The sequence below is a fragment of the Cupressus sempervirens genome, chromosome 10 (assembly GCF_028749045.1).
Source record: "Cupressus sempervirens isolate cs-2001-9-10 chromosome 10, ASM2874904v1, whole genome shotgun sequence".
Lineage (NCBI taxonomy): Eukaryota > Viridiplantae > Streptophyta > Pinopsida > Cupressales > Cupressaceae > Cupressus > Cupressus sempervirens.
The window spans coordinates 493,642,805-493,670,485 of NC_143127.1; the positions used below are offsets into that span (position 1 = coordinate 493,642,805).

At 34.9% G+C, this 27,681-nt stretch overlaps 1 protein-coding gene across 2 annotated transcripts in view; it reads right to left on the reverse strand.

The window, feature by feature from the left end:
• Nucleotides 1-27,681, reverse strand: part of ADA2B (ADA2 2B) — a 77,453-nt gene that overhangs the window by 11,693 nt on the left and 38,079 nt on the right. For both annotated transcript variants that reach the window (XM_089807016.1, XM_089807017.1), the window contains exons 11-13: nucleotides 27,286-27,508; nucleotides 5,360-5,570; nucleotides 3,257-3,592 (exon numbers count right to left, since the gene is read on the reverse strand). In XM_089807016.1, coding sequence (XP_089663142.1) covers nucleotides 3,257-3,592; nucleotides 5,360-5,570; nucleotides 27,286-27,508 — 770 coding nt within the window. The remainder of the gene's footprint in view (nucleotides 1-3,256; nucleotides 3,593-5,359; nucleotides 5,571-27,285; nucleotides 27,509-27,681) is intronic.

Here is a 27,681-nt window from a genome sequence, read left to right on the forward strand (position 1 = left end):
CCTCGTGTTCCTGCACATGAACAATATGATCACTTAGCAAATGTGTTTGAAGATTTTTCGACTCTTACCAGTGGTCAAGTTTCCCAACTTGATACATCTTTGACAAGATTTGAACTCTTCATGACGGAGTCTTCTCAACATGTTCTTATGCCTTCAACGGTACAGATTGAATCGTGCTCAATCACTATAGATATACAATCTGAATCAATGCCAATGGTCTCCACTATGCTTGCTTCTGGAGATGAAAGTTTCAGCCTGCCTATATGGTTGAGTAGAATAACAACAAAAAGAAGGAAAGTGGTTGTTCCTCCTAACAATCTTCCTGTGAAGAAGACTAAATCCAAATCTTTGAAAGATAAGATTGTTTTTAGAATTTTAGATGATTCTGATAAAACCAAATTTGTTGAGAATGTTGAGCCTTTGGTAGATAAACCTGTTGAAGAACTTACTCGTTAGGACTATAAGTTTACTAAAATTGAAGTTGGAAAGCAATCTTGTTTGGGTTATTTGCAAGATGCTCAAGATGCATTGACAAATGTATCGAAAAGCAGTCATGCACTTTGGGAAAAGAAGAATCGGTTAAAACAGAAGATCTCTCATTTAAATGAGGTTATCCAAAAACAATCTTCTCAAAGTGTTGTTATATCTCAAACATCTAAAGAAAGAAAGCTGATTGAAGCTGCTAAGTCTTGGATACAAGAAATCATTTCTGAAGGAGTTCGAACTATCACAAAGACATCTACAGTTCTTAAGCATGTCAAAGAGATGAATGAAATGGAAAAAAACTTGATTTCTTCTTTGACTCTGGAAGCAGATAACTTGAAAGAAATCCTTGATGATTGGGATGAAATAGTAAAATTTGGTCTAGATGCTATGGTCTCATGTGATATTCTTCCATCATGTGAGATGTTCTTCAGATTTCAAGGGCTCATTGGTTATAAGGAGGAGACATTAAAGAAGCTGATTACAAAGTTGCAAGTGGCCTTGGGAGATTGTCAAGCAGTTGAGACAAGTGTCACTTGTGATTTGAAATAGATGGGATGTCGTGTTACTGATAGTTTTGGTAATCTTTTGGCAGCAAAGAGAGTGACTTCCAAATATACAATCAGGATCAATGCTGATGTAGATTCTAAAGATTTTGGTTCGCACACAATGAACAAGTTTTTTTTGTATAAATCTTTGACAAAACACTTGTTAGATACTACAACAGCAAATTCCAAAGTTGTGAAATCAGCACATGAAAATGCAGTAAGAGTTGAAGCCATATTGAAGACGATGGAAATTGTTGATCTTCCCACAGTGCATGACATCATTGTCAAATTCAAGGCACTAAGAAACAATCTCTAAGATTGTTATTTTGTTTCATGTTAGTAGTTGTAGAAGATGCATTAGTTGAAGATGGGTAAAAGGATGTAATGCGAGTTGCATGTAACCCTCTATTTTCTATAGTTAGACTAGGTCAAAGTTGGTTAAGTTGCTCCCACTTTTTCCTCCATCTTTTTCTCAACTCCTATGCCTATATAAAGGAGTGCCCCCCCCCCCCAAATTGTAAAATCATCATTATCTTTTATGCAAGAGAGCTCTGGAGAAATTGTGCCAGCAAAATTTTGTTTGTGTAAGCACTATTTTGAGAGAAAGTGAATACAAAGGAGCATTTGAGACTTAACTTTGATTAAGTGAGATTGTTATTTGTGTGAATTGTAAGCTTTGTCCATAATTCATCCAAGTTGTCTTTGATTCATGTAATCTTGTGTTATTGGTAATTGTATCTCATGAATTGAATAGGAAAAGAGTTAACAAGCAATTGAAGTCAGAGCTTTGACCAAAAGCAATTGTGGAAATGTATAGCTAGAAGCTTTGTCTGTAGCTTATACTTCTCTCTTAATTTGCAAAATAACTAAGTATTCTTACTTTTAGATGTCTTTGTGCCCTAATTGTAAAGCTTTTCCATATAGAAGTACGATCGGACTTAGAGCCAAACCGGTACATTTTCAACTAGCCTTTGAGTTAGTGAAAGTTTATCGGTATCACTATTTCTAGCTCTTGATAGAAGTGTAGTTAGAGATTCGCCCTACCCATTACTCGCTCCACGAGTAAGTGAATTCTTTCTTGAAAGTTAAGAAGTAAGGATATTGGTAACACCCATTTTATAAAATCTCTCAACTTCTTGCTTACCTTGAGTTGATCCAAGAAACGGTGAGAAGGGGGAGCCTTCCCTTTAAAGTAAGAGAGACTCTGTCTCACAAGTTGTGGCTAGTCATCCTATTTTGCGACTAGATTTTAACCCAAAACTGTTGGTTGCAAAATATCCACCCAACAAAAGGGATGTCATTGTTTTTTATTCTTAAATAATTTTTAATATTTTGATTATCAAAAAGGTTTTGACTGTAAATATAATATTTTGTATATTCTATTCTCCCCTCATATCTGTTGTTATTAAACACATGTATACATAGTAAATGACATCAACTTGCATATCAATAGCATTTCTAGCACTAGAAATAAGCTTCAACAAGAACAGAATTAGACAAGGGAACAAAATGATAAAAATATCTGGTTATGATGACCAGCAAGGCAAATTTGAGGTTGCAACAGAGAAGTAAACAATACATTGGCCAGAAGTACAACAAGATGTCATTGAAAGAGTCAAGAGGAAGTTCAAAGGATGGTACTATGTGGATGTGTATCTCATGTCAAGACACCACAAGAATACAAAAACAACAGAGAAAATGAGGAAAGGGGCTCAAGCACTGGACTGAACTACCAAGGGAAAAAAAACTATGAACAATAAGACTACAAAACAAATTGAGCTGGTTTAAAATTTTAAATAATAGAAATAATATGCATGTTCAGAACTGTCTAGCAATGAAAGGTAACGTTATATTTCAGATAATCCAAAAAAAGTAACAAGTTTGCCCATCACCACACAGAGAGCATTTTGGCAGGAACATTCTCTATTTTCATGGCACGCATCTTATATATACATGTATATGTATATCATAAAAGAAAACGGTGTGGGTAAAAATCTAACAATATCATAACATCCAGTTGCCTTGACTGCTTCTCACCAAACTGGCCTGGAATTAGACCACGGAATCACGCAGATCCATCTCTTTCTCTACTCTTCTGAATAAATGATTGGAGAATCACTGACTGTTTTCACTGCTCTAAATAAATTTGAAATGCATACTATCAACACATGTTTACATGTAGAAAGCTAGAGAATGAAGGTAAAATCAAGGATAGCGAGGCTTACAGATAAAGATAACATCTCTGCACCTGGAAGACCCTTAACATCCCATGGCAGCAGCGATTTCTTTGTTCCTTTTTGTCCTGTCGTCACAGGACACATGTTGCCAGAAGCTCCATGTGCTGTGGTATTCTTCACCTTTTGGCTCTCCACCACACAGCCTGGACTGCTATCCCCTTCTCCTCTTTCTCTATTCACAGAGCGGTTTACACGGTGCACTGCTTTTGCAGTTCCAGACAATGGACCACTTTCCTTTAATTTCCTGCTACTGGCTTCAGTCTCTCTTTTTGCTTTTAACTGTTCCACATCTGCAAATGTATGACAACCAGCAACATAATATTCCTGCAAATTGGAATTCAGTAGAGTAAACGTAGTTATTTTCAATGGAAAACAGTGACTCGAGAGAAGCAATTTTTTTCCAGATCAAAATTTTAAGGACAAAGAAAGCTCATTTAGATACCAAAGATGCAATTCTATAAGATAGGGAGCCCAAGTTTTGGTGCCCAAAGATGGAGCATAATTTAGTTGTTCCTTAAGTGTGAAATTTAGTATCAGAGAATGAATAGTATATTTTTAAAATTATGGAATATTATACAATTCTCCAATCAATCAGTTATCATACCCACTATCACACATTATCTCTGATTCCTGAGCTATGAAAGGGTTCAACAAACAGAAATAATATCCACTAAAGGCTACTAGATCAAAACCTTTCACAGTACTCTTTTAAAGGATTTGATTGGTTTAATTATTCAGTTCATGTTGTTGAAAGTGAAAACAATTTTTTTACTTGCTCAATTCATCTTAATCACAGTTTTTCTAGCTTCTGTTTCAGGCAAAACTAATTTCTAAAAGAATTGCATCGTTCTATTTGGCTTTAATTGAAAATCATTTGTTATTCCAGTAACCTTTGAGATTTTTTATTTCAAAGTTATGACAGGGCCTCCAAGATTGAAATTCTCTAGCTAATTTGTTAGTAAACCTCAATTATTTAAATCTTGTGGCATGTAATCTGCTGTATGGAACAACTAATGTTGAATTTGATATAGAACAGCTGACTCATACAGGATTTATAGGCGTTGCCTTCAAATATTTCAAAGCTGTACAATAATTCAAAAATTTATATCTTAACTGAGATAAGAGTTCTATACATTCTTCCTCCTAATGAATGAAATAGCTCACAAGTTTGAAAGTTATCAGAAAAAAAATCCGTATGGCATCTGAAATGTGTTAAGTACTATAAATGCTAAGGCTTCATCCTCTAAAATATGAACAGTGCATATAGTTTCTATGTGCATACGCCTAAGCATTAAAAACCCTATTCCCACTAGCAGAGATATCTTGCATAACTCAATGAATTACTTTTCCATACAATCTCAATAGCATCATCTCTCTGGCAAAAGTGAGAAGATTATGTTTTGATAAGTAGGAGATGATTTCCACAGCTAGTGAAATTGTGATGTGAATATCAGGATTTGACTGTGTGATTTTGAGTCAAACTCGATGACCCATGTTTCATGAGTAGTGATTCAACATGAATCCATCTCTCATGAGAATAAATGGAACACTTAGCACTCATTGGATCTAGGTGGTGCTTCACCCCTGTGAGCATCACCTAGATCCAATGAGTGCTAAGTGTTCCATTTATTCTCATGAGAGATGGATTCATGTTGAATCACTACTCATGAAACATGGGTCATCGAGTTTGACTCAAAATCACACAGTCAAATCCTGATATTCACATCACAGATTATGTTTTATTACTTTATCTGCTACAACTAAGCCCCTATACTTTTGATTGGTCCAGAATCTCCAGATCCTTCAGAAAAAAGGCCTTAATCCTTCTTGTGATAATCAAAATAATTAGACAGCAGATAACCAAGCTCTGCTCCACAAGAGGACTGAAATAAATACAATAAAGCTTCATCATTAACTATGATGTATTAAACCGAAAGTAAACATTGTTTATGAATATGTTACAAGTTCCCAAATATATTCATGTGCAACATTCTACACAGCTTTTCCATTCATCAGAGAAGTATTTATCTAATACAATCTAGCATGAAACATCAGATATTCAGAAAGGATAGATTCCAATCGCTAACCAACCTGCAGTTCTTCAATCTTTTGTTTAATCTTACGTTCCTTAATCAGATCTTCAAGCAATTTATAATGTTCTTCTTGCGAATGGAAACGCATGAACACCCTGAAACGCTGAAAAAGCTCTCTTTCCTCCTTTGTATGCAATTTTTCAAGATGCCTAGAATTAAGGAGATCCATTTTCAATATGAAATCTTTCCGCCGTTTGCGTTCATCAAGCCTGTCACTTGCAATATTGTCTTTCTTAGATGAAAAACTTCAAAAAACAACTACCAAGATTGTCTTACAAAAAATTTTGTATTCTCATCAAAAAGATATATTAATTCCCAACCAATTATCAAGTTCTAATTAAGGAAGAATCTATTCCATATGAGATTGTCAATTCATCTACTATTTTCTATCGACCTATGAAAATGCAATCGTCTTTGATTCAAGAGAAATATTAATTGGTTTCATGTGGAGGAGCGTCCACATTACAATAATTAAAAAACACAGGTACAAAATCTTCCACAATCAAGTTCCTGCACGTCACTACTTTTGCAAACCAGTATCAAACACTATCCATATAACGCATATTTTATCTAACAAAAAGAAAACTAGTAGACATAGACTAGCTCCACACACAATTGAATAAAATGCATATATTGTGTTATAAGAGGATCTACATGCATATTTTCAGTAATTGTTAGCCTTTAAATGTGGCTCATATATGTCAATAAATCATCTTGTAAGAGAATCAAATTGCATACATGAAAATATAATCACCAAACATGCAAGGGTGCAAAAAGAAAACTAGTAGACATAGACTAGCTCCACACACAATTGAATAAAATGCATATATTGTGTTACAAGAGGATCTACATGCATAATTTCAGTAATTGTTAGCCTTTAAATGTGGCTCATATATGTCAATAAATCATCTTGTAAGAGAATCAAATTGCATACATGAAAATATAATCACCAAACATGCAAGGGTGCAATATATAATCACTGTAGATGTAACCATCAATTTAATGATAATCCAATATGAATATAGATACGATGAATTAAATGCAATAAAGGATGTCATTAGTATTGGCAATGAGTTGCCCAACATTGACGTTAGCAACCCCCATTTAATTATTTCATTTTCTTTTGGTTAACTGTGATAGTATAGAGAACTATCTTATGTGAAGACCATTCAATAGGCTCATAAAGTATCAGAAACATTCTAACTCCATTTTCATCTGCCACATACTCTCAACAGTATTTTGTAATTTGCTAATAATTCTGCCATGGAATAAGATGCTGATAAGATGCACTCTTGAAAATATTTATGTAATTATTATTAAGCTTTCATAATCTAGTTGTTAGAAGTTGTAATCTTTCCTTGGTGTGTTTATAAACCAAGGTTAGACCTCCTTTATTTATTGTTATAATATATTAGGATATAAGCCAAGGTATCCTAACATATTTCTTTTTTGTCCCTTTTCCACTACATCTTATTTTGTCATCTAGTGGAATATGTGAGGACAAATATATATTGTAATTTGTAATTTAGATTATTCCTCCTTAAGAGGAATCTCACACTTGGCCTCACACACTTATGAATGGTGGCATTCATAGACATGGGAGTTACATTCTAACTCCTCTCTCTCAGCTCTATTTAAGAGATGACCCTCCTCTCTCATTTCTAATGAGGTTTCTTCCTCTTCTCAATTATTGTATGAGCGATTGCTCTCTCTCTCTCTCTCTTCTTAGGCTTTTCATGCCTCATTCATAATGTCACAAGGGGTTTTCTTTGTTTTCCCCTTTCCAAATATCTTGTCTCATGGTGTTGGATCTGGAAGCTTTCTCTCTCCTATCTTATGGTAATATCTTTTCATGCATTAACTCTCTTAGATTCTTTCCTGGTATTGCTTATTTACATATTTTTTTTTTCCATTTCTAACACTAGTTTATGTTTGTCTCTTTTTTCTCTAAGTTTTAGTTTTCTGCTTTTTCCTTTAGCTTTTTTTGCTTTCACCTCATTGTGTACAGAAATCCAAGAATATCCAATTCTGTCATATCCCTATCAACTTGGAAATTTAGGATGCCAATGAAATCCTTCGTATTTTTAGGGCAGTAGAAAGAGCTAAAGCTCTTCGTAATCAATTCTTTGGAGCAACTTTTTCATCATCTCAAACAAAGGGATTTGCTTCTAACTCTGGAAACTACTCTTATATCTAACAACTCATCCTCAAACAACAGTAACTTTTAACAAAATGCTCCAACTCATCCTAGACAATGAAACATTTTCATACAAGGGCTAAACTAAGTGTAAGTCCCCTTCAGTTGTAAAGAATAAAAATATAGTTATATTGTCAGTATAGTTACACACAAGCACATTGACATTTTACAGATAAAAAACTTAATGTTTGTCCCCTTCACCTTGCAGAGCAGAAGTACTGACAGTGCAAGCACATTGGCATTTTTCAGATAAATGTAGTGTTCTCAAATAGCAAATATCCTTCAAGCTGATAAGTAACTACATGAAGCTCCAAAGAGTCCAGTATTCACTTGCAAACTTCTAATGAATTTAACCCTCCCCTAATACTCATGGTTAGTGTTGATGTTTGGTAGCTTCAGTTGTATAAACTCATGAGACTAAACTGAAGTTATATGTGACATTTTACAGATACAAAACTTAATGTTTGTCCCCTTCACCTTGCAGATCAGAAGTACTGTTAGTGCAAGCACATTGACATTTTGATTTTTCAGATAAATGTAGTGTTCTCAGATAGCAAATATCCTTCAAGCTGATAAGTAACTACATGAAGCTCCACAGATTCCAGTATTCACTCGCAAACTTCTAATGAATTTAATCCTCCCCTAATACTCCTGGTTAGTGTTAATGTTTGGTAGCTTCAGTTGGATAAACTCATGAGACTAAAGTAAAATTCTATGTGATATATGTATATATATATATATATATATATATATAAAATTGTGTGTGTAGTTAATTAATCAATTGTTATATTAATTAATTAAAATGAATAGACATGTCTATCTATGTTTCATCCTCAATATAACAAGTGAGATTGCTGCCCTTGGAAAGTACATACCAAAACATGGCAGTTCAAATACATTTGCAGCAATCCTCAAACCTTAACAGTTGGCAATTGTTTTGCTAAGAGTCAGGAAGTTTTGTAACTTTTGTTTACTCACAATTTTCAAAACCAAGAGTAATATGTAGAACTCATCTCCAACCAGCTAGACTTGATTTTAAAATATCAGTAATTATGTACACTTTTGCCAACTATAGCACTCTGCACTCATAACAATTAGTATGAATCAAGAAGGAACTATTTAAACTTGGATCAGGACAGTAATTCTCATGTTGAGATCTAATACTTGGGCACCTTTGAATACAATTGCAATGTTTTCTTGGATGACATCCAGAATTCTAAAAGACTAAAAGGATTTGGACTCGTATTGTCCATGCATGTCTCTTGATACATAGTTTTCCTATCATATCCAAACTCTTGGAAAATAAACATCAGAAAATGCATTCTGCTAAACCAAGATTATTGCAGCATCCTTCAGGATCTCATGACAGTCACAGCAAGAGATGTAAGAGATATGAATCACATCTCACATCTAACCAAAATGAATTGATGATCACCACATTCTTTACACTCTTGATCTTCCCTGATCCGTCTTGGATTCCCCACCTTACTCCACTTGTGTAATACTGACAGGTTTCGACCTTGTGTGGCCTGATTTGCAGGAGATATTGTAGACTCTCCTTGACTTTGACCACCACTTATTAGACTAGATTTGATACAAAATTTTATGCAGTATAGATAAGGGTCTACGCAGTTACTTCAACTTATGATATTATGCATAATGATTGGATATTATTTATATTAGTGAATGGTTGAATACTAATTGAATTGTTTTAAATTCATGAATAATTGATTTGATTATGGATTACAATTTATATATCAACATACTAATAAAAATTTGGATGTCGTAAGTTGTGGACAGGTTGGAAGGAAAGAATGTGGCCCAGATAGAGATGGCTAGCATTTTGGCAGCAAAAAGTCGGACGGGATGTGGCATTCACACACTCAATTAGTCATTTATACTTGTATAATGGATTTCTGAATTCGAGATATTAAATGCTTGTGAAACATGTGTTAAGTGTGTTTGAAAAGAAAATAGTTCAAGAATAATCACTGTCTCTATCTCTTTATGAAGTTAGAAAAATGTATATTTAGGATTTGTATTTTGTTACTTGATTTTATATATATATATATAACAATTTATTCTTGTAAATTACAAAATAGTGCATAAAATACATTAGCTATTAAGGAAAATCATTAATTATGTCTAATGAAATTGAAATATTGTAATTGCTGGTAAGCTTTCTTAATTAATTGAATTAAATGATAATTGCAAAGAGAATGAGTATTTAAATACAGGTGTAAGCTGAGGAAAGAATAAAACTAGTACTAAAGATTATTAGTTTTATTGGCTTTAGTCTATAGGAATATGTGGGAGTTAAAACCACTTGGGAATGGAGAATAAATAAAATTAAAGGTGCAACTATCACACAGGGTATGCACCGAAAATACTGGAGGGTAACTGACAACATATGACTTTAACCTGAAAAAAATGTTAGTTGTTGCTTTTGGAACAAACTCTTGCACTTAAACCAAGGAGTTAAATCTGACACATGGGCAACATGCATTTCAAAACAATTGGGTAAGTTCATTTAATGAACTGAAAAGGAGTTGAAAGTATTAAACATATTAGTTGTTGTTGGCCCTGTCGTCATTAATGTCAAAACCTTCATACCAACATCTTGGCGGTTTTGGTTGGTTGTTGGCAGTTTTAGTTGTGTACCTAATGGCTGTTAATTATGCAACAAAGGTTTCGGTTATACACAGGACAAGTTCAGTATGTGCAGGTTTTGGTGTTCCATGGCAGGTGTACTTGTTTCTACTTATGGCCTACATACTTTGGTACACTTGTATGCTTTCTGTAATCAGTGTTGCATGGAGTTGCCTGTCAGTTCCTGTTGACTGCTATACTTACAATGTTCCTCCAGATGTTCCTGCTATCTGGAAAATGGTGCAGTTTATTAAAAGGTTTTGATACATTGGTTATATCATGTTCTGAATAGATTTTATCAAATTTCACCTATCAATGGGTTCAGATATTTTGTAAATCAAGTCTTAGACTTGGCTGTGGTGTTCCAACAGTTCCAGTAAATGCAATATGCATTGTATACATCTTAATTGCAACCTATTTTTGAGCCCTGTTGCAGCGTGTTGTACAGTTCTCTTAAGTGTCCTAGATTTAGGATTGATGGTAATACACTTAATGCAATTGTAATATCCTTTTGATTTGGGGCCATTACAAGCTTAGTGTGGTCAACATATGTATGAACCGATACCCATAGAAAATAAAGATCTTTTGAATCTGACGTATTCTTTAATTGTAGAATGAAATCGCATATGAATAGATTCATGGAGAAGCAGATATAGTGTAAGACATTTTAACAGTGAGCAGAGGTTTGTGAGGCAGATAAGTGTGAGATCAAGGAGTATTTTGCATACCAAATTGCAGTGGACCAAACAGTGGTATATTAAGAGAGGAATAGCAATTTGATCTACTGTTGGACGTGGCACCTGAGCTTAATTCTTGAACCGTTCCACGCATATTCTAATGCAATCTTATCAGTTCATGTTTTGTTCATCTCTATTGTGATATATATTTGTATAAGGGTAGTTAGCCCGACGGGCAGTGAGCCAACAGGTAGTGAGCAAACCAGCAGTGAGGCACTTGTAAAAATCACCTTAACTGGTGTCACCTTAATTGGTGATCATTTCATGAGAACTAATTTCTCCATTGTTTTCCCCACTTTTGATTTCCACATAAATTCTGGCATTCTTTGTGTAGCATCTTTACATCTATTATAATTGCTTCATGAGGTTACCGGTCAAACAAAAGTTGATATAGGTCTAAAGGTCATTATTATTTGTATGGTTTGTGAGTTTACCGACACAGTAAAAAATGTTAGAAAGTGTTGTGGAATAATTGACTCGCCAATGGCCTTGCACTGTTGTAATTAATAATTATAGATATAGATATAAGTGTACAAACCGAATCTAGGGTTTTAGGAATATTTATAAGCTCGGCCCATTGAAGAATTAATAATTGCCACTTATGTTATAAATGTGTGAGTCCATGTTTTGTAATTGTTTTTAATTAAAGGAAAACACGTTTTGAAGAGGCCCTGAAACCCTTTACAGCTTAGAGCATTAGATATAAACCAATAAAGCCTATAGACAAAACAGTAGCAGACATAAGACAGGCATGGCAAAAGACAAAAGCCAGCCAACCAACAGGACAACACAGAGACAGCCAAAAAACCAAAAGACCAAACAGAAAAAGGACAGAACCCAGCACCGCTAACCCAAGCACTTCCGCAGCTCTGCCGCTTCCAGCTCTAGCTTCTCCATATCTCCAGCAGCTTTCTTCAACTCTTTAACTTCATTTGAGGGAGGGGACACTTTCTTCCAGGTATGCGCTTTGATTCTCTTACTAGGGCCAGCTTGCGAGTCCGTGGGGGAGTCCTTATCATCAGCCCACATGAACAATGGCCTTGTCCAAAGTGACATTATCCACCTTGCTCAGGAATCTTAATGTGTTCATTCAAAGCTTTCAAAATCTTAAAGCTTTGGTCAGCAATACTCTTAAGGGGAGATTCCATACTGTTAGCCTTACCTTCCAAAGCCAACACCCTCTCCTCCAAAGCTTTAAGACCCTCAATACCCATTGCTTTCCCCATTGATCCCACCTTGTTCCCTTCTCCCAGATTGACCTCTTCTGCCAGCTCCCTAACAGTGACAGACACGTAAATAAATTGGGCAGAATTGTCTTTAAGGCTAAGTCCAGAATTCTCCTATTCTCAGTCTCCTTAGCCTGGGCAGAATTGTCTTTAAGGTTATCCTCTTGAAGGGAGGCAGTGTTGTCATTAACAAGGGTATTTTGGCAAGGTGAAGACGAAGCCCTAGCAATGTTCTCCTTACCTTTAAACAAATCCTGAGGGATAGACTTCTTTTTCTTTTTACTGTGTCACCGGTTCTTCCCTATCTGTATCCATCTCAGCACCTTCCTAATTATAATCTTCATCAGTCGACACTTCCCCCTTAGCAATTTTTCTCTTCTTCCCCACAGACTTAGTAGGGGTCCTTTTAGGGGGTTTTCCTTTGCCTTTCCTCTTAGTGCTTTTGCCCTCTTCAACTTCTAACTCAGAATCCTTGCTTGTATCGGTGTCAGAGAAATTCTCATCATCAAAGAAAACAGAATCTTTCGTTTCCTCATCCAGAATCAGGATTCTCATGAATGTGCATTCCAACAGAATTAGCCTTGATATGTTCATATATGAGAACCATTAAGCCATCATGCAATGGGGAATTAGTGACCTCCTGAGACCGGATAACATTGATGCTAGCATTGAGAGTAGTAAACGTGAAAAAAGGAATGGAAACTTTCTTATTGTGCCTAAAAAGGTTTAGAAGTGCAAAATGATAGGAGCAAATTCTGGAAAAACATCCATCCAAAGAGATATTGTACATTATCGCCCTCAACACTATCCTCCAAATTTTCTTAGTACATGTTTTGTAATTGTTAGTAAATGAAAAACTTATTCATTGAGTACAAGAGAAATCAATGAAGGGTAAAATCAAATGCTTGTGTTTTTATTTTTCATCTTCCTCTCCTTTTTTCTTTCTCATCTCATCTTTCTATTATATATTTCTCTTACTTGATTCAGCTTACTGTTCAAGTACATTGCATGTAGGGGTCTTAGTGAGTCCCTTCAGGCCTAGGTTTATATTCTGAATGTCAAACCAGGGTTCTGCCCACATAATATACTGCTTTTAGAAGACAATTTTCACAAAAAATTGCAGTCTGTCATAATGGGTTCTCATGCCTTTTAGGCTCAACAAATACCCCTAGCACATTCATGTCCATTATGAATCCAAGCACTCACTGGATTAATCTGTTAGCATATAATAAATGACACCTCCAAAGTATGCCCACAGTAGGAGAGCACTTGGTTTGTAGGCTCACTTATACTCCAGTAATGCCTTAAATAGGCTCATTTCATAGATTCTCAGAGGTCAGAACAGCAATAGGATAGAATCAGAATTAACACAAGTATGTTCCTCAAACAAATGAAGTTTTCACAAAATTGCATATTTTGACACAACCTGAGCTATCTTAAGATAAAACCCCCAATTACATTAGGAAGCAATTTCAAAACTGCTAATTCACCTATAGGAGCAGTTCCACCTTAACCAGTCTGCTGAAAGGAGCAATGTTGTCCCTTCTACACGAACAAGCATGTGAAACAACCAAAGCAAACCTATTCTTGAAAATGTGGGCAAGAAGACCTTTCAGTGCACAACTAGGATTTTCCAGAACCTATAATAAGATATGGAGATGGCAGATAAATGATAATATCGCTAGAGGCTTGTGAGTGTTGTAGTGAATGAAATTAGGAAAAATCAAAAGTAAAAAAGCCAGCTTAACAGGAAGCATGGGAAAATAATTTTGGTTGTATCCACTGTCTGTCATGATTGTTATTTAATCTAATAAGATTCAGTAGACATGCAATTGTTTCTGCCAACTAGTTTTTTGAGTTTCCAAATCCCAAAGTTTTCCTAGATGAAAATTTCATATTTTGATTTTACTTCTACTAGTGTTTCCCCGTTTCAATTTACATTTGCCAAACATACAATTCTCTTGAGTTATCAATTGAAAAATTCAAATAGAAGTATAATTTAGTTGTGCAGTTTGCTAATTTCTACAGGCAATTTGAGGAAATTATGGATCATTTTGGCATCAAAGGAGATTTTTAATCCTTGGAATTGTGGAAGGTGTATAACAATGACCAGATCTTCAAAAAGAAAAGAACTTTCAGCCCAAAATCCTCTCCTCAAAAATAGATAATCCGGTCAGAATAAATAATCTGAATGTGAGTTCAACATACTTGGTAAGCAGCATGTTGAAGACAATTTCAAAACAGAATTGGGTGATTAACAGCAAGCATACATGAATTGCTCCAAAGAACATGCATTAGCCAAGAAATTTTTGACATGGAAAAGACAAATTTGACAGAGATACATTCTAAGAAGAGAAGAAACAAGAAAAAATTGAAGTAAGCTTTTAAAAAATCTGCACTTGATGTGACCAAGTAAATCATCTCCACTTGATGTGATGAAAGCAACTAAGTTCATTGACCAGATCTGACAAATCAACCTCAAGGTGAATGAGCAACATGAGAGGTTTCAAGTAAGGTACAAGAGCAGGCATGACCAGCATGTCATGTCCCCTTCTCTTGTATAACCCTTATGGGAACACGATTAGCCCATTTTCCCATTCCAGCCGGGCTAATATTTGGTTCGTGAGAGATGCCAGGCAGTCACCATTTGGTTTGTGGAATCATGGTGTAAAAATTAAATTATTTGATGTTGTAATGTTTAAGTCAATTATAATAAAGTTACATTATATATGAAAGTGACTTCATAGAGTGCCTAATATTTATTTAATGCTCATGTGCGCTCTTTGTTGTAATACACAAGGACACTCATTTGAAAATATATAAGCAGGAATCTCATTTGGATGGGGTATGTAAGAAGAATTTCTGAAGAATTAAATCATTGTTGTCTCTGTGACTGCAATTTGTTCTAAAGACGAAACCCTTTGGAATTGTGATTGGATGCAAACCCAATCTCTGAGAGGTAAATTTGCATCTGGACGGTGCATAACTTGTTTGGAAGCTGCGATGAAGTTGAAGGATTGATGCCAAGTGTTCTGAGTCGAAGAAAGTGTGGGTCATATTGTTCTTATGAGGATCGCTGCAAATGTAATAGCACTGCCATTTTGTTTGGTATGTGTTATTCAAATGGCAGTGATCTCTTTGTATTTGTATGAGGAATAAACCAAGAAGAGACATGTCCCTTCATGGGACATGTCTCTTTGAAGGGACATGTCTCTTCATGGGACATGTCTATTCATTAAATCTTAGTTATGAGAGTGTGTGTGTGTGTGTGTGTGTGTGTGTGTGTGTGTGTGTGTGTGTGTGAATCATTACTATTATATTATTTTAGCTCACAAGTTTATCCTACTAAAGCTACCAAACATCAACACTCTCTTAGCATGTGTATTACCTCAAAGTAATATCAAGTTAGCAAGATTAATATTTTTTACCAAAAGATATCATTTTGATATCATGAGCATTGGTCTTCCAGAGCATCAACACATGACATTCACCAAATACACTGAGTAATGGCTTGCAGAACATCGACATATGATATTCACCATGTACTCAAAGAAGATAATGGTATGCAAAATATCAACATATGATATTCACCATTCAAAGAAGATAATGGTATGCAAAATATCAACATATGATATTCACCATTTTGATATCACATTTGATATCATGAATATTGGTCTCCTAAAATATCAACATATGATATTCACCAACTCAAAAATGTTTGATATCACATTTGATATCATGAGTATTGGTCTTCCAAAATATCAACACGTGATATTCACCAAGTACTCAAAAGGTTTGATATCACATCTGATATCATGAGTATCAGTCTTCCAAAATATCAACACGTGATATTCACCAAGTACTAAAAAATGTTTATAAGGTATGTGCACACACATTCTCATAATGTGTACCATATAAACATCCACCATGAAAGGTATAATCTATCATGATCCATAGACATCGTATGATATCCATCATAATAGAAAATTAAGTTATTGTAAGATCATCACCTTTCAATAACTCTTGCAAATACAAGTGATGATCATTTGGAAGTCGTCACTTCTTCATGATATCAATCATGTAGTGATACGCATGATACCAAATAGTTACATGTAGTGAAAACTCCCTCTGATTCTAATATGATCAAGATCTTCAAAAATCAATTGAAACATAACCTCTATCTGCTCCTTTAGACAGACGAGTCAAACTCCCTCTGAATTTGATATCAATCCACTCTTTTCCTGCAATAACATTCTCGGAGGAAAATATCAAGGCATATAGCTCTTATAGTATGTACAGAAATACAATAAATACAAAAGAGATTTATTATATTAGGAATACAATAGTTGAAAATTTAATGTTATTAATTTAATAGCAAATGTATATATATATATATATATATATATATGGCGAATATTGAATACATATAAAACGAAGAGTTCTTTTATGATATATATATAATTATATTAGGAATACAATAGTTGAAAATTTAATAACAGCTGTCTAAAAGTGATAACAGCTGTCTAAAAGTGATCGCTGATTGTCTCTAAGGGTTACTTTAACATTTTAAGTAATTGATAGTAATGTGATAAATATTCCATTGGTTAAGGCACTGATCTGCTGATTACTGGTTGGGTTTTCATGCTGATTGCAGAAAGGGCACAGATCCAGGTGATGATGATCCCTGATCATTGCGCATCACACACACACACACATATATATATACAACATAAATAAACTTTAATTCATCTTAATCTTCATTTATCTTTTGTTCAAACTTTTTAATCAACACCCAAGATCCTCAAGTTATCTGCTCTATCAAGCCTCTAGGGTGTGAGGTAATGAATCAAAACAATAATAAATTCAATGTATAGAAATTATAACAAAACAACCTTAATTTTACCTTCTTATATTTAAATCTCCTCCCTTTTATATCTACTCAATTGGTGGTGGGTCCTCCATGCCCGCATGACATGGGACATTACTCATAACATGTTATGTCTCCCGTGGATGATATTAGGTCAAACCTAATTTCGACTCCCTATATTCTTTCTTTGGCATTTTCTGAATGCTTGTTTATTTCCAATAGTTTCTTGGACCCACAGAATGATTCTAAATTGGATAAGCGTGCAACCACCGTCAATCTCAAAGCCACATGGCTGGAAACATTGTCTGATATGCCTTGAGGTATTGCATATGGATGTCGTTTATGAGTTTGACATCCCCCTTCGTATTATTAGCATGATTGGTCCTTGACAATGTTAATATGCGGTGATCCAATCGGTGGAGTCGATGAACAATTTAACCCACGTCCAAGTCACCTTAGTGTCTATATGTCCCTCCTTGCCTTTGATATCGAATCCAATATGTCACTAGTGTAAGGTTCTTAATCCTTCCTAGTTATGTTTCCCGATTTTAGTTTGATGTTGTATCTTTCTCTTGTTTTGTGCTTGTATAGTCGCTGACATAATAAATATATAATGGGGCCTTTGTTAGTCACATCCTCATCCAATATTTGTGCTCAATTTGATGAGTCAATGCCTAATATTCTCAATTATCTGGTTTTCACTCACGATTATCTCTAGCTGAGGAAAGAACTCGAGACATCCCTCAATATGATTGTACATTTCCTCCTGTGAATGTTGGTTTTGTCATGAATGCTCACGAGGAAGCCCTAGTGTTGGATCTTTTATTGTTCCTTGCTTTTATGTTTTTCTCCGTTGTCTATAGAATGTCATTCGTTGTTCAAATGCCTCAGATATTGTTTAATTAAAATTGTTTTCTCCTTGCGGTATTACCTTCCTATTTTCTTGTTTGCTGTCTTTACTAATAATAACATTTGATTTATAAATTTTCAATTTGTTGACTATGTTTTTGCATAATGACTAGGATTCTATCATCCAATGATTGAATGGTGATTAATTAATCTGCTGGTTTAGTCCCAATATGGTGCAATAATTCGTACTCTTATTGATATTAGTGTATTTGTTATTGCCGACTTTCCTGGAGTCCAATTGTCCATATGATCAAAGAGTTCTAGAAGCATTGGAATTGATTCACTCGAGACTATCGTATATTGAGTAAGGGATTCTCCGTAGGTTATCTTCCCTTATTCACTGACTGCCACAGATCAACCTGATTGTTTTTATGTGTTGACCTCTGTATGCTCCACTACCAATTGCCATTATTGCTTTTTTCTTCATACTCCATGTCGATGGTTTTGTAATTTCTCCTCGGGAAAATTCAGATCAGTCTCTCTTTCCAGTTACTGACTGTCTATTTATTCATTTTTCAAGTAAACATTTTATTTGCAATGTCGCCTTCTTTATTAGAATGCTCGATAGTATGTACTGGCCCGCTAATTGCACGCACTTATCTTTTTAATGCATTTGCAGCCTGCTCTGATACCATGTTTTTTATGAGGATCGCTGCAAACACAATAGCGCTGCCATTTTGTTTGGTATGTGTTTTTCAAATGGCAGCGATCTCTTTGTATTTGTACAAGGAATAAACCAAGAGGAGACAAGTTCCTTCATGGGGCATGTCTATTCATTAATATAATATAATGATAATCTTTAATATAATTGTGTGTGTGTGTGCGTGTGTATAAATCATTATTATTTTATTAATTGATCTCACAGGTTTATCCTACTAAAGACCATAACTCAACAGGTTAAGGATTGTGATCGGGTGGGGTATTGTGTTAATCATTTGGCAAGTTGTGTTTTATACCTGGACCTGGATGTCATCAATTAAACTTGCGAGTTAGTTGAAACAGGATGACTGCAATGGTTTTCTGATGACATTACTGCTGGTTACTTACCATAGATTATAGGGGTCTGAGAAAGGTTTACGGATGGTGATCTCTCCATTGTGGGACATCTGTAGTGGGTGTTCATCCTCTCTGCCATAGAACTGAGACAAAAAACAGAATTTACAGAAATATTGCTATGGTAATTTAGAGGCACGAGTCATATCTACAGAATCGGTGATTAACAGTCCCAAGGGCTGCTATCTCCACACCATATCATCTCTTCTATTTGTTGTGTTCATTTACAAAATCACCAATTTTGAAGGACTCTTGTAGGGTGCAGTTTTGCTGTGAATCACTGCTTGAATGTCATCTTTCATGTTTACAATTCTGTTGTGAACATTTTTGGGTGAAAAGATACTGGTCAATAAACAATTTCCATCTGGGTGTTGAATAAATTTAGTATACGCTATTCGTCTTTATACGAATGCAATGTATACGTTTGGGAAATCCATGATGCCTCTTGAAAATTAATAGAACTGAAGATTTTATAACCAATTCCTTCAGTGTCTCTGAATTCAGAAATTCAAGGAATTTCAGTTCAAACTTCGCAGAATGAGCATTTGACAAAACTATACCAGGTACTAGGGAAATTTTAAGTTCTAAACCAAACAGCGATATTACACGGCACTGAAGGGACCATTAACTAAAAGTGAGTAAATTATCACTGTCCCTAGGCAAATAAAGGTTACATGGACAAGCCAAGAACAGAAATCCTCTATGATTCGTCCACTTTCAGCTTTGGATGCATTTGGAGATGATGTGTTTGATGATGAAGACATGGGGACTAGAAGAACCTATAGAGTCTTTGCAAGTGGGACTCAAGGAAAAAGCATTGTGTCACATAAAGTGGTACTCCAAGACGAAAGTAGAACTCTATCCTCACTGAGTGTCTTGATAAGTTTTTGCGCAAACGGAAGTGTCTATAAGAAGGGAGATGTGATCCATGACTATCCAGAGAAACCAATTTCTCCAAAGAATTAAATTTTCCGAAATTTATATCCTTTGCACACACTAGGAACCAATGCAGTGAAACTGTTAATTACATTAGGAGGCCATTCTACAAATGCTAATTTCATTAAGGGATGGTACAGTAAACAATGGGATGATTCTGAAAGACATGGTTTTATCCCAACAGTAGAAGGAATGTGCGACCTTTCAAAATCTAGGGAAGAAAAGCTTTTATTGCACAATTCAACTCTTCCGGCACATACTTTGAGTCAACACGTTGCCTTTTTAATGGCCTCGAAAACAATCCACTTGCAATCCCAACCGAAAGCATTCTAAGGTGGGATGAAACGCACATGACAAGCTTTTAAAGAATCAATATTGTGGTAGCAAAATCTTCCCACAACTAATCTACAAGAATTTCATTTATAATATTGTAAGAATATTGCTATAATAAAAAAGATGTAATAAATAGTATATGTCATTTATTTCCTCCCTGGCTACAAATTCCCTCCTATGAATCGAATTTATAAAATTGAAAGAAAAAAATTCCCTTATGTCTCTTTATAGCATTGTACCACAATGTATATGAGGTCTCAAAGGTTTTTATTGGGACCAACCTCTCACTACACGTTTTGAGCCAAGCAAAACATGTATATCTATTCTGAATGAAAAGAAGGTGAGAGCTTGAGTTTCAAATAGTAAGCAGCAATATAAATATGTTGGAGTAATTGCTTTACACCTTTGATCAATAATGTGCCATATAGGTTCATATTTGGTTTTGCTTGGCCAATAAAAATATTGAATTGCTTCTTTAGCTTTACCCACATCCTCATACAGACTTCCCATAGGTTTCTATCCCCATCCACTAGTCATAGAACCTTAAACAGCAATTCAAAAATCTAAATGAATAGTGCATTAAAATGAAATTAAAGAATGAGGACAATAAAAAAACAATTGAAGAGTGAACGGAAAATGAGGGAGCTCTGCTATTAGCAACAAAATTCCAGATATTAGTAGCAAATCTTATCCTTTGATAGCAGCGATTTAATCAGGTAGCTGCGATCTAATATCCATGATCAGAAGCACATCCTTCTCATTGCCTGAGCCCACAGCGCACTGCACTAAGCATTTTTTGGCAAATAATACAGTTAGAGCATTATAGTGCTGAGGTGATCCATTCCGACAAGGCCACACAGATATTGTCGAGCCACGACATTCTCTATCAGACATCTTGGGTGCATCGATGTTCATTGAGGCATTCACTGCCTCCCAAGATTGTTGAGCGTAGACACACAGGCTTGATCTGATCTGTTCTCAGGCCAAGCATTGATCTGATAGTCTTCACTCACCACACACCAAGCTCCACATTTATTATTGACTCCAGCCTAAGCACGATCTGCCTAAACATTAACTAGGCAATTCATCTGCTGGCATTCCTAGTGCCGTCAAACCCAAGATCGGATCAGTGGCACATGTGCCTACAGTGCTGAGATAAACAACATCGTCATCTACCCAGCCTGCAAACAAAGGCCGCAGCGATCCAGCCCACTAAGTGCCGAGCTCTGGTCCTGCCACAATCTTGATCAACATTTATCATTCGATCTGGTCCACCCACTTAAATAATGGCTTTCAATTGTGCAAAACGCAGAGAAGGCAGAAGGCGAAACAAAAAATCTGATTAAAGTTTGCAAAAAACAGGGAAAAGACAATGCAGGCCCATTTACTCTTCATTATTCTGAAGGAAGGAATCTCTCAAACACAATATATACAGTCCAAACTCAAAACAAATTTGATGCCCTAGGAGATATTAATCCAATCACTCATCATGAGAGAAAAAGAATTAATACAAATAAACTTTCAGCAAGCATAGAAGAAAGGCAGAAATTCGCATACAAAAGAACTAAACATGCCCTTAACAATAAGCATATTTCAGAATTACGGCATGATAACATTGTCAGTATAATGTTGTTAGTGTATGTGGAAGAGTCATATCAGTTGTTACGTTGTCATTGATATCAAGCCTTAATTGGTTAGACATTATGCTAATTCAGTAAAGTGTCTTATCATTTGATTGATGAAGAAGATTTGAAGAAAGTATGATGAATTAGAGTGTTGATAGGTGTATGGTATTCAATGGGCACTTGAATGAGTTAGACTTTGACTATATAATGTTGGTTTGATTGTTTTACATGATTTGATTAAGTGTTTGAAATCATTTATAAGCAAGACAGTTTGGTAGGTGAATAAACAATATAGTATTAACCGAGCTACTACAGTTGTCACCGAGCACCTGATAAAGAAGTGAAGAAGTTTAGTGTTAATTGCGTAATTTCAATGTTAACCGAGCAAGTCGTAATGTTCACCAAGTATGAACAAGAAGAACAAGTTTAGAAAAGATTTGATCTGAGACCGACATTCAATGAAAATTAAGAATGTTCGAGAACTTTCAAGGAGAAAGACGAAGTTTGTTATGAGATCAACGACAAGAAAAATTCAAAGAAGATCTGATGAAGGAGAATTATCAATTTGAAATGAAGCACAAAGTTCAAGGTGGAAGTCTATTTCCCGAGCGTCTACTTTCAATGAATTTGATGTTGAAGATCTACGATTGTGATTAAGCGGAAAAATCTGGAACGGCAGAAGTTTTCTATTTAAAGGATGATAAAGATGCTCTTTGTTGATTGTTGCTGATGCAAATTGAAGTGGAAGAAGAAAGAATAAGGTGAACCGAGCTAAACAGTATTGTGAAGATCACGCAGAGGAAGCAGTGTTCCACGGGGACACGTCCCCTATGGTTTTGGGGTCATACCTATACCGGGGACAAAAAAAGGACACGGGAACAAATTTTGGCCGTCCCCTGATTCATCTCCTTTTTGGAAAATTTGGAAATGTCCCTGAAACAGCCAATTTTTTTGACAAGAAACTTGGGGACGACCAGCAGTACCGGGGACAGTTTTGCCATCCCCTATCCGTCCCCAAATCTACTGGTTGTCCCCTTTTTTCCAGCCAATCTGGTGAAGGCAAAATGCCCCCCAAAATTCTTTTTTTTTTTCTAATTTTTGTTGTCTAAGCGGCCCCTAGTCGTCTTAAAGACATAATTAAAATATGCAACCCATGTTTGGTCCATTAAAACACTAACTCTTCTAATCATTTTTAGATTTGACATACTTCCTAAGAGGAAGAAAAAAAACATAAGTGCAATAGCAACAGTGAGGAAAGATTGTGTTCAGTGAGGAAAGATTGCTTTTAGTATTTACTAACTATTTTAATTCGACTTCTCTTTATTTCATTCTAATTTCAGCATGATACTTGGAGCCTTTAGGCATTTTGATTTTTGCTATATATGTATGTGATATTGTTATAATGGAAGTACTTAGTATTTGCCATTTGATAATATTCCATATATTGATCTTCTAAAATTTTTATAGTAAATGGTTTATCAATGTTATGATAGGCATGTTTGAATTTTGTCTCTATATAAAAAAAATAGCTGTCTTTAATCGTCGTCCCCTAATGTGCCCATCCCCTAAATTTTGGCTTTGACCAGTACCCATACCGGAAACACGTCCCTGTCCCCTTAGACATCCCCGTCTCGGAAACTTTGTGGAGCATAGAGAGGAAATGCTAAGTTGAAGTGTGAAGTGTGAAGTGTGAAGTGTGAGAATCGGCCGGAAAGGGATCAAAAGAAAGAGATAGAGCAAAGCGAAGATCTGAACAAGCAAGGTAGTGCTAAAACCTAACATATCATTTCACCGTTACTTTCTTACCATTGTAGCAGAAAATCTCTTATCTGAGTGGACCTAACAAGTCTTTGAACTCCTATATGGTAACATTCAATAGCAATGTTTGTAAGTCCTTTAGAGCAAGTCACTCTTCAGAAATGTCAAGGAGTGATAAGCTCTAGATGACCTTTGGTGAAAACCCTCTAACAAGGTCACATTAAAATGCGTATGTAACCTTTAACAAGGTTGGCTCCTAACAGAGCTCACTTCAGAAGAGTGAAAATATTTGGGTTGTCGATTCCCAGGTGCTTTTTCCCTTTACAAGGTTTCCACATTAAATACTTGTGTCAAATGTGTGAATGCTTATTGTGTTGCAAGTTAATTTTATGTTAACTATTTATTGTTGAAACTCAGTATAAGCTAGACGCTCACTCTGATACTTGATATATTAAGGAGTAGTAAGATGATAGTTGATGCAAAGTTTAATAAGTCTGAATTGTGATGACAGATCTTATTACCGAGTTATTAATCTGAAATTTTAAGGAGTTTGAATTGGTACAAAAGTGTTTTTAAGGCCCATAGGATAACTAGTTATAACTGATTCACCCACCGCCCCCCCTCTCAGTTACCTAACAAACATCTATAACCACAAATATGCACCAGAAATTCAGAATCAAGGCAAGGAAGACCTAGAAGCCGTTAAAAAATTTAATCATCTATCTCAAAAGAAGAATGCATTCAAGAAATAATTAGCGACTTTTATACAGAGGAAAACTAGCACAAATTCTGCAATTTAGGACTCCATGCTTACTGAAGGAATCAACATCAAACTCTGCAAAATTACTAGAACAAATTAAAAAAGTAATAAATTACCAAGTATCACATCTCCATCGGCAAATATATTATATTTGGAATGTGAAAGAAAAAAATACGGAATGCTATCTTAGAACAGCCCTTAATTTTTATGGAAGGATATCCCATAAAAAATTTAAAATGGACCCCAGAATTCAACCTAAACAAATTTAGATAATCTAAATCCAACCTAGAGATGATTCCCTAATTACCCAGTAGAGTTAATGCATAGTATTATCTTGAAAAGCGTCAGCAATTTGCTAGGAGAAACTATAGGGTTTGGAGGATTTACAACCACTAATAATGTTAAACTGTTGATAAAACTTGAATCAGAATTTCATTATCTCAAACCCATATTTGACAAGGATTTGAATCAGATGGAGAAAAGCCTTATTATTCTGCCCAAAAAAACTCACTCTTTATACTTTTTACCATCAATCTAATATAGATATAGAAAAGACTAAGCATGAATGGATAAAGAAAAAAACAGAAAATGAAATAAAGAACAATGATATTGAGAAAGAGGAGATTATAGAAGAAGGAAACAAGGCCTCTCAGATTCCCAATGAAGAATTCATATCTAAGGAGGAAGGTACTAAGATGGACAATCACCACCAAAATCTCAGAACAAAAGATCTATGTCTATCAAGGAACATAAAGAAAATATAAACAATTTTAAAATTGCAGATAAGAATGTTAAAAAGGCAATCGATCCACATCCAAACACACCCCTTAGACCAGGTCCTAATATGATAAATGAGAACATAATTATGTCTAAACCATTAAAGGAAAAAGTTAGATCCTCAGACATCATTCAAGCTCAATTCAAGACCGCTGTCAATAATAGCACTAAAATATCAAGTACCCGGATTAAGGTAGATAAGACTGATAAGAATTACGAAATGAACTCTGAACTCAACTTCAATCTTGTCTCAAAATCCACTTTGGATAATGTAATCTCAAATGAAGAAGATTTCTCTGATGATTTTGATTCTGAATCAGAAGATGAAGACAGTGAAGCACTGATAAAGGAGAAAAGATGGTTAATAGAAAGAATCTTGGAAATGGATGATTCAAAATCAGAAGAAGATTAGCACTCATGATTCAGAATCAGAAGAAGATTAGCACTATCTTAGAAATCTGCAAATAAGATATTAGTAAATTTTATACGATATCAAAACTCCTGATAATAAAGTCTTAATACTGTAATATTATTATATTTTAAACATAATGTAAATTATACTCGTGTAGAAGTTATTTACATTAGTTTTTAATGGCAGTATAAAACATAGCTTATAATTGACATAAGAAAAGTCTGAGGCTCAGAATTCAGCTATATAATCATAAATTCATTTAGTTACAGTATTGAATAATAAATTTCATATACTTTTTGAGAAATTCTGATTCAACCACAATAATTAAATGTTACCTTAATATTTCTAATCTTATTATAACAAAATATGACTCTCACTAAACCAATAAACCTACTTAATATGACGCAATATGTTTTAACTCACATTTCACGAAAACTATAATTAATTAAAAAATTGAGCCAATTTACCAAACCTCTTCTGGTAATATGTCTAAAGGAGATATGTTTTCTTTTAATATGAATATTATAAGTAGTTTGTCTATATTAAATAGCTAACAATTATCTTGGTCAAGATGCGTTGAGTTTTGCAGATGCAATCAACATTATTAAAGATGAGGCTGGAAAAGGGCTCTCTTTCACTCTACTATGGTACATTTATGTCAGATGGAGGGATTGGGATGGACAGATTGGGCATGGATAATCTCTATGAAGATAACTAAATTGAAAATTTTATAAACCTTTCATGAACAAGGGTATGCCCTAATAAGTTTCTGTACAAGGAGGTATGCCTCCTTAAGCTTTATATATTCTATATTTTGGACTAGGTCCCAGGCAAGATTGGAGGTTTTTTTCTCCGTTCTTTCCTACCGGTCCCTGCACTGAACGAAGACTCTGTATAAATTAATTTAATTAATAAAAAAAATTGGCCTCAGCTTTTTACCAATCAAAAAAAAAATTAAAATGAAATCAAAGAATTATACCATATCAACAAATAAAAACCCCAAAATATTTCATACTCGACAAATTGCAACATCATAAAATTAAAACAAAAATTGGAAACTGAACACAATCTAAAAAACTCTCTATTTTACATAGAATCCATTTTTGGGAAATTTTATATTAGTAGATATATTCCACTATTGTGACATGTCACATGAGAAGAGAGTCAGACAAATCTAATAGAGAAGACAATTCGACACTGGTGCAATAAAGACTTATCAAGATCATTGTCAGCTATATTTTTAATTGGTTAACAACGTCTACAGACCTATGCGGTACAAAGACCAAGATACAAATAAGCCATGCACCTAGTAAGACAATATGAAGCAGGGCCAAAGTTGTGTATAAGGCAGTCATAGTTGTTTATAAAGCTTACATAACAAGAACAGGTGCATAGACCATTGGAGAAGCTAATCCAACAGTTACAATATTCCCTTAACAGATGCCTATCCCACCCAATGTTTAAAATTATGATACACGGCTTCTACATGAGTAGTTGTGCATGCATGTAATATATAAGTAAAGAACAAACAGCTCACAATAATATATGTAATCAGAAAAAAAACTATTGTATGAGCATTCCATAAGGAACAATTTCGCAAAATTTTAGTAACTAATAAAATGCATATCGTAAGAAATTTACTGATGATACTGTCACAGATGCAACCCCTGGCAGTTAATAATAACCTGGAGTTATATATATGTAACATGCGCAGCTTCAACTCGCGGTCTGTTTCTGAATCATTGTCCTTAAATTCCATCTCTGCCAGAGGCAACTCTGCATCATTGTCATATTCAGGTTCGAATTCCTGTCTTTTAGGGTTATAACCACTTAATTCCAGCAAGGGTTGGCAATCTTCCCCTGATGGCTTTGGTTTCTTCCCTCCAATACTCCGGTTTGTCAGATAATCTGCAGAGTGGCCAAAAAATTTAATATGTACACAAAAAATAATATCATCTTCCAACATTTATTAATTAGGAATATGTGATTGTTTATAAAACAAGGCACGAAATCTGAAAGTTCAAGCACCTGCACTGCTACTGAAAACCTACATGTTTTCCTAAACACTAAAGTACAATGTA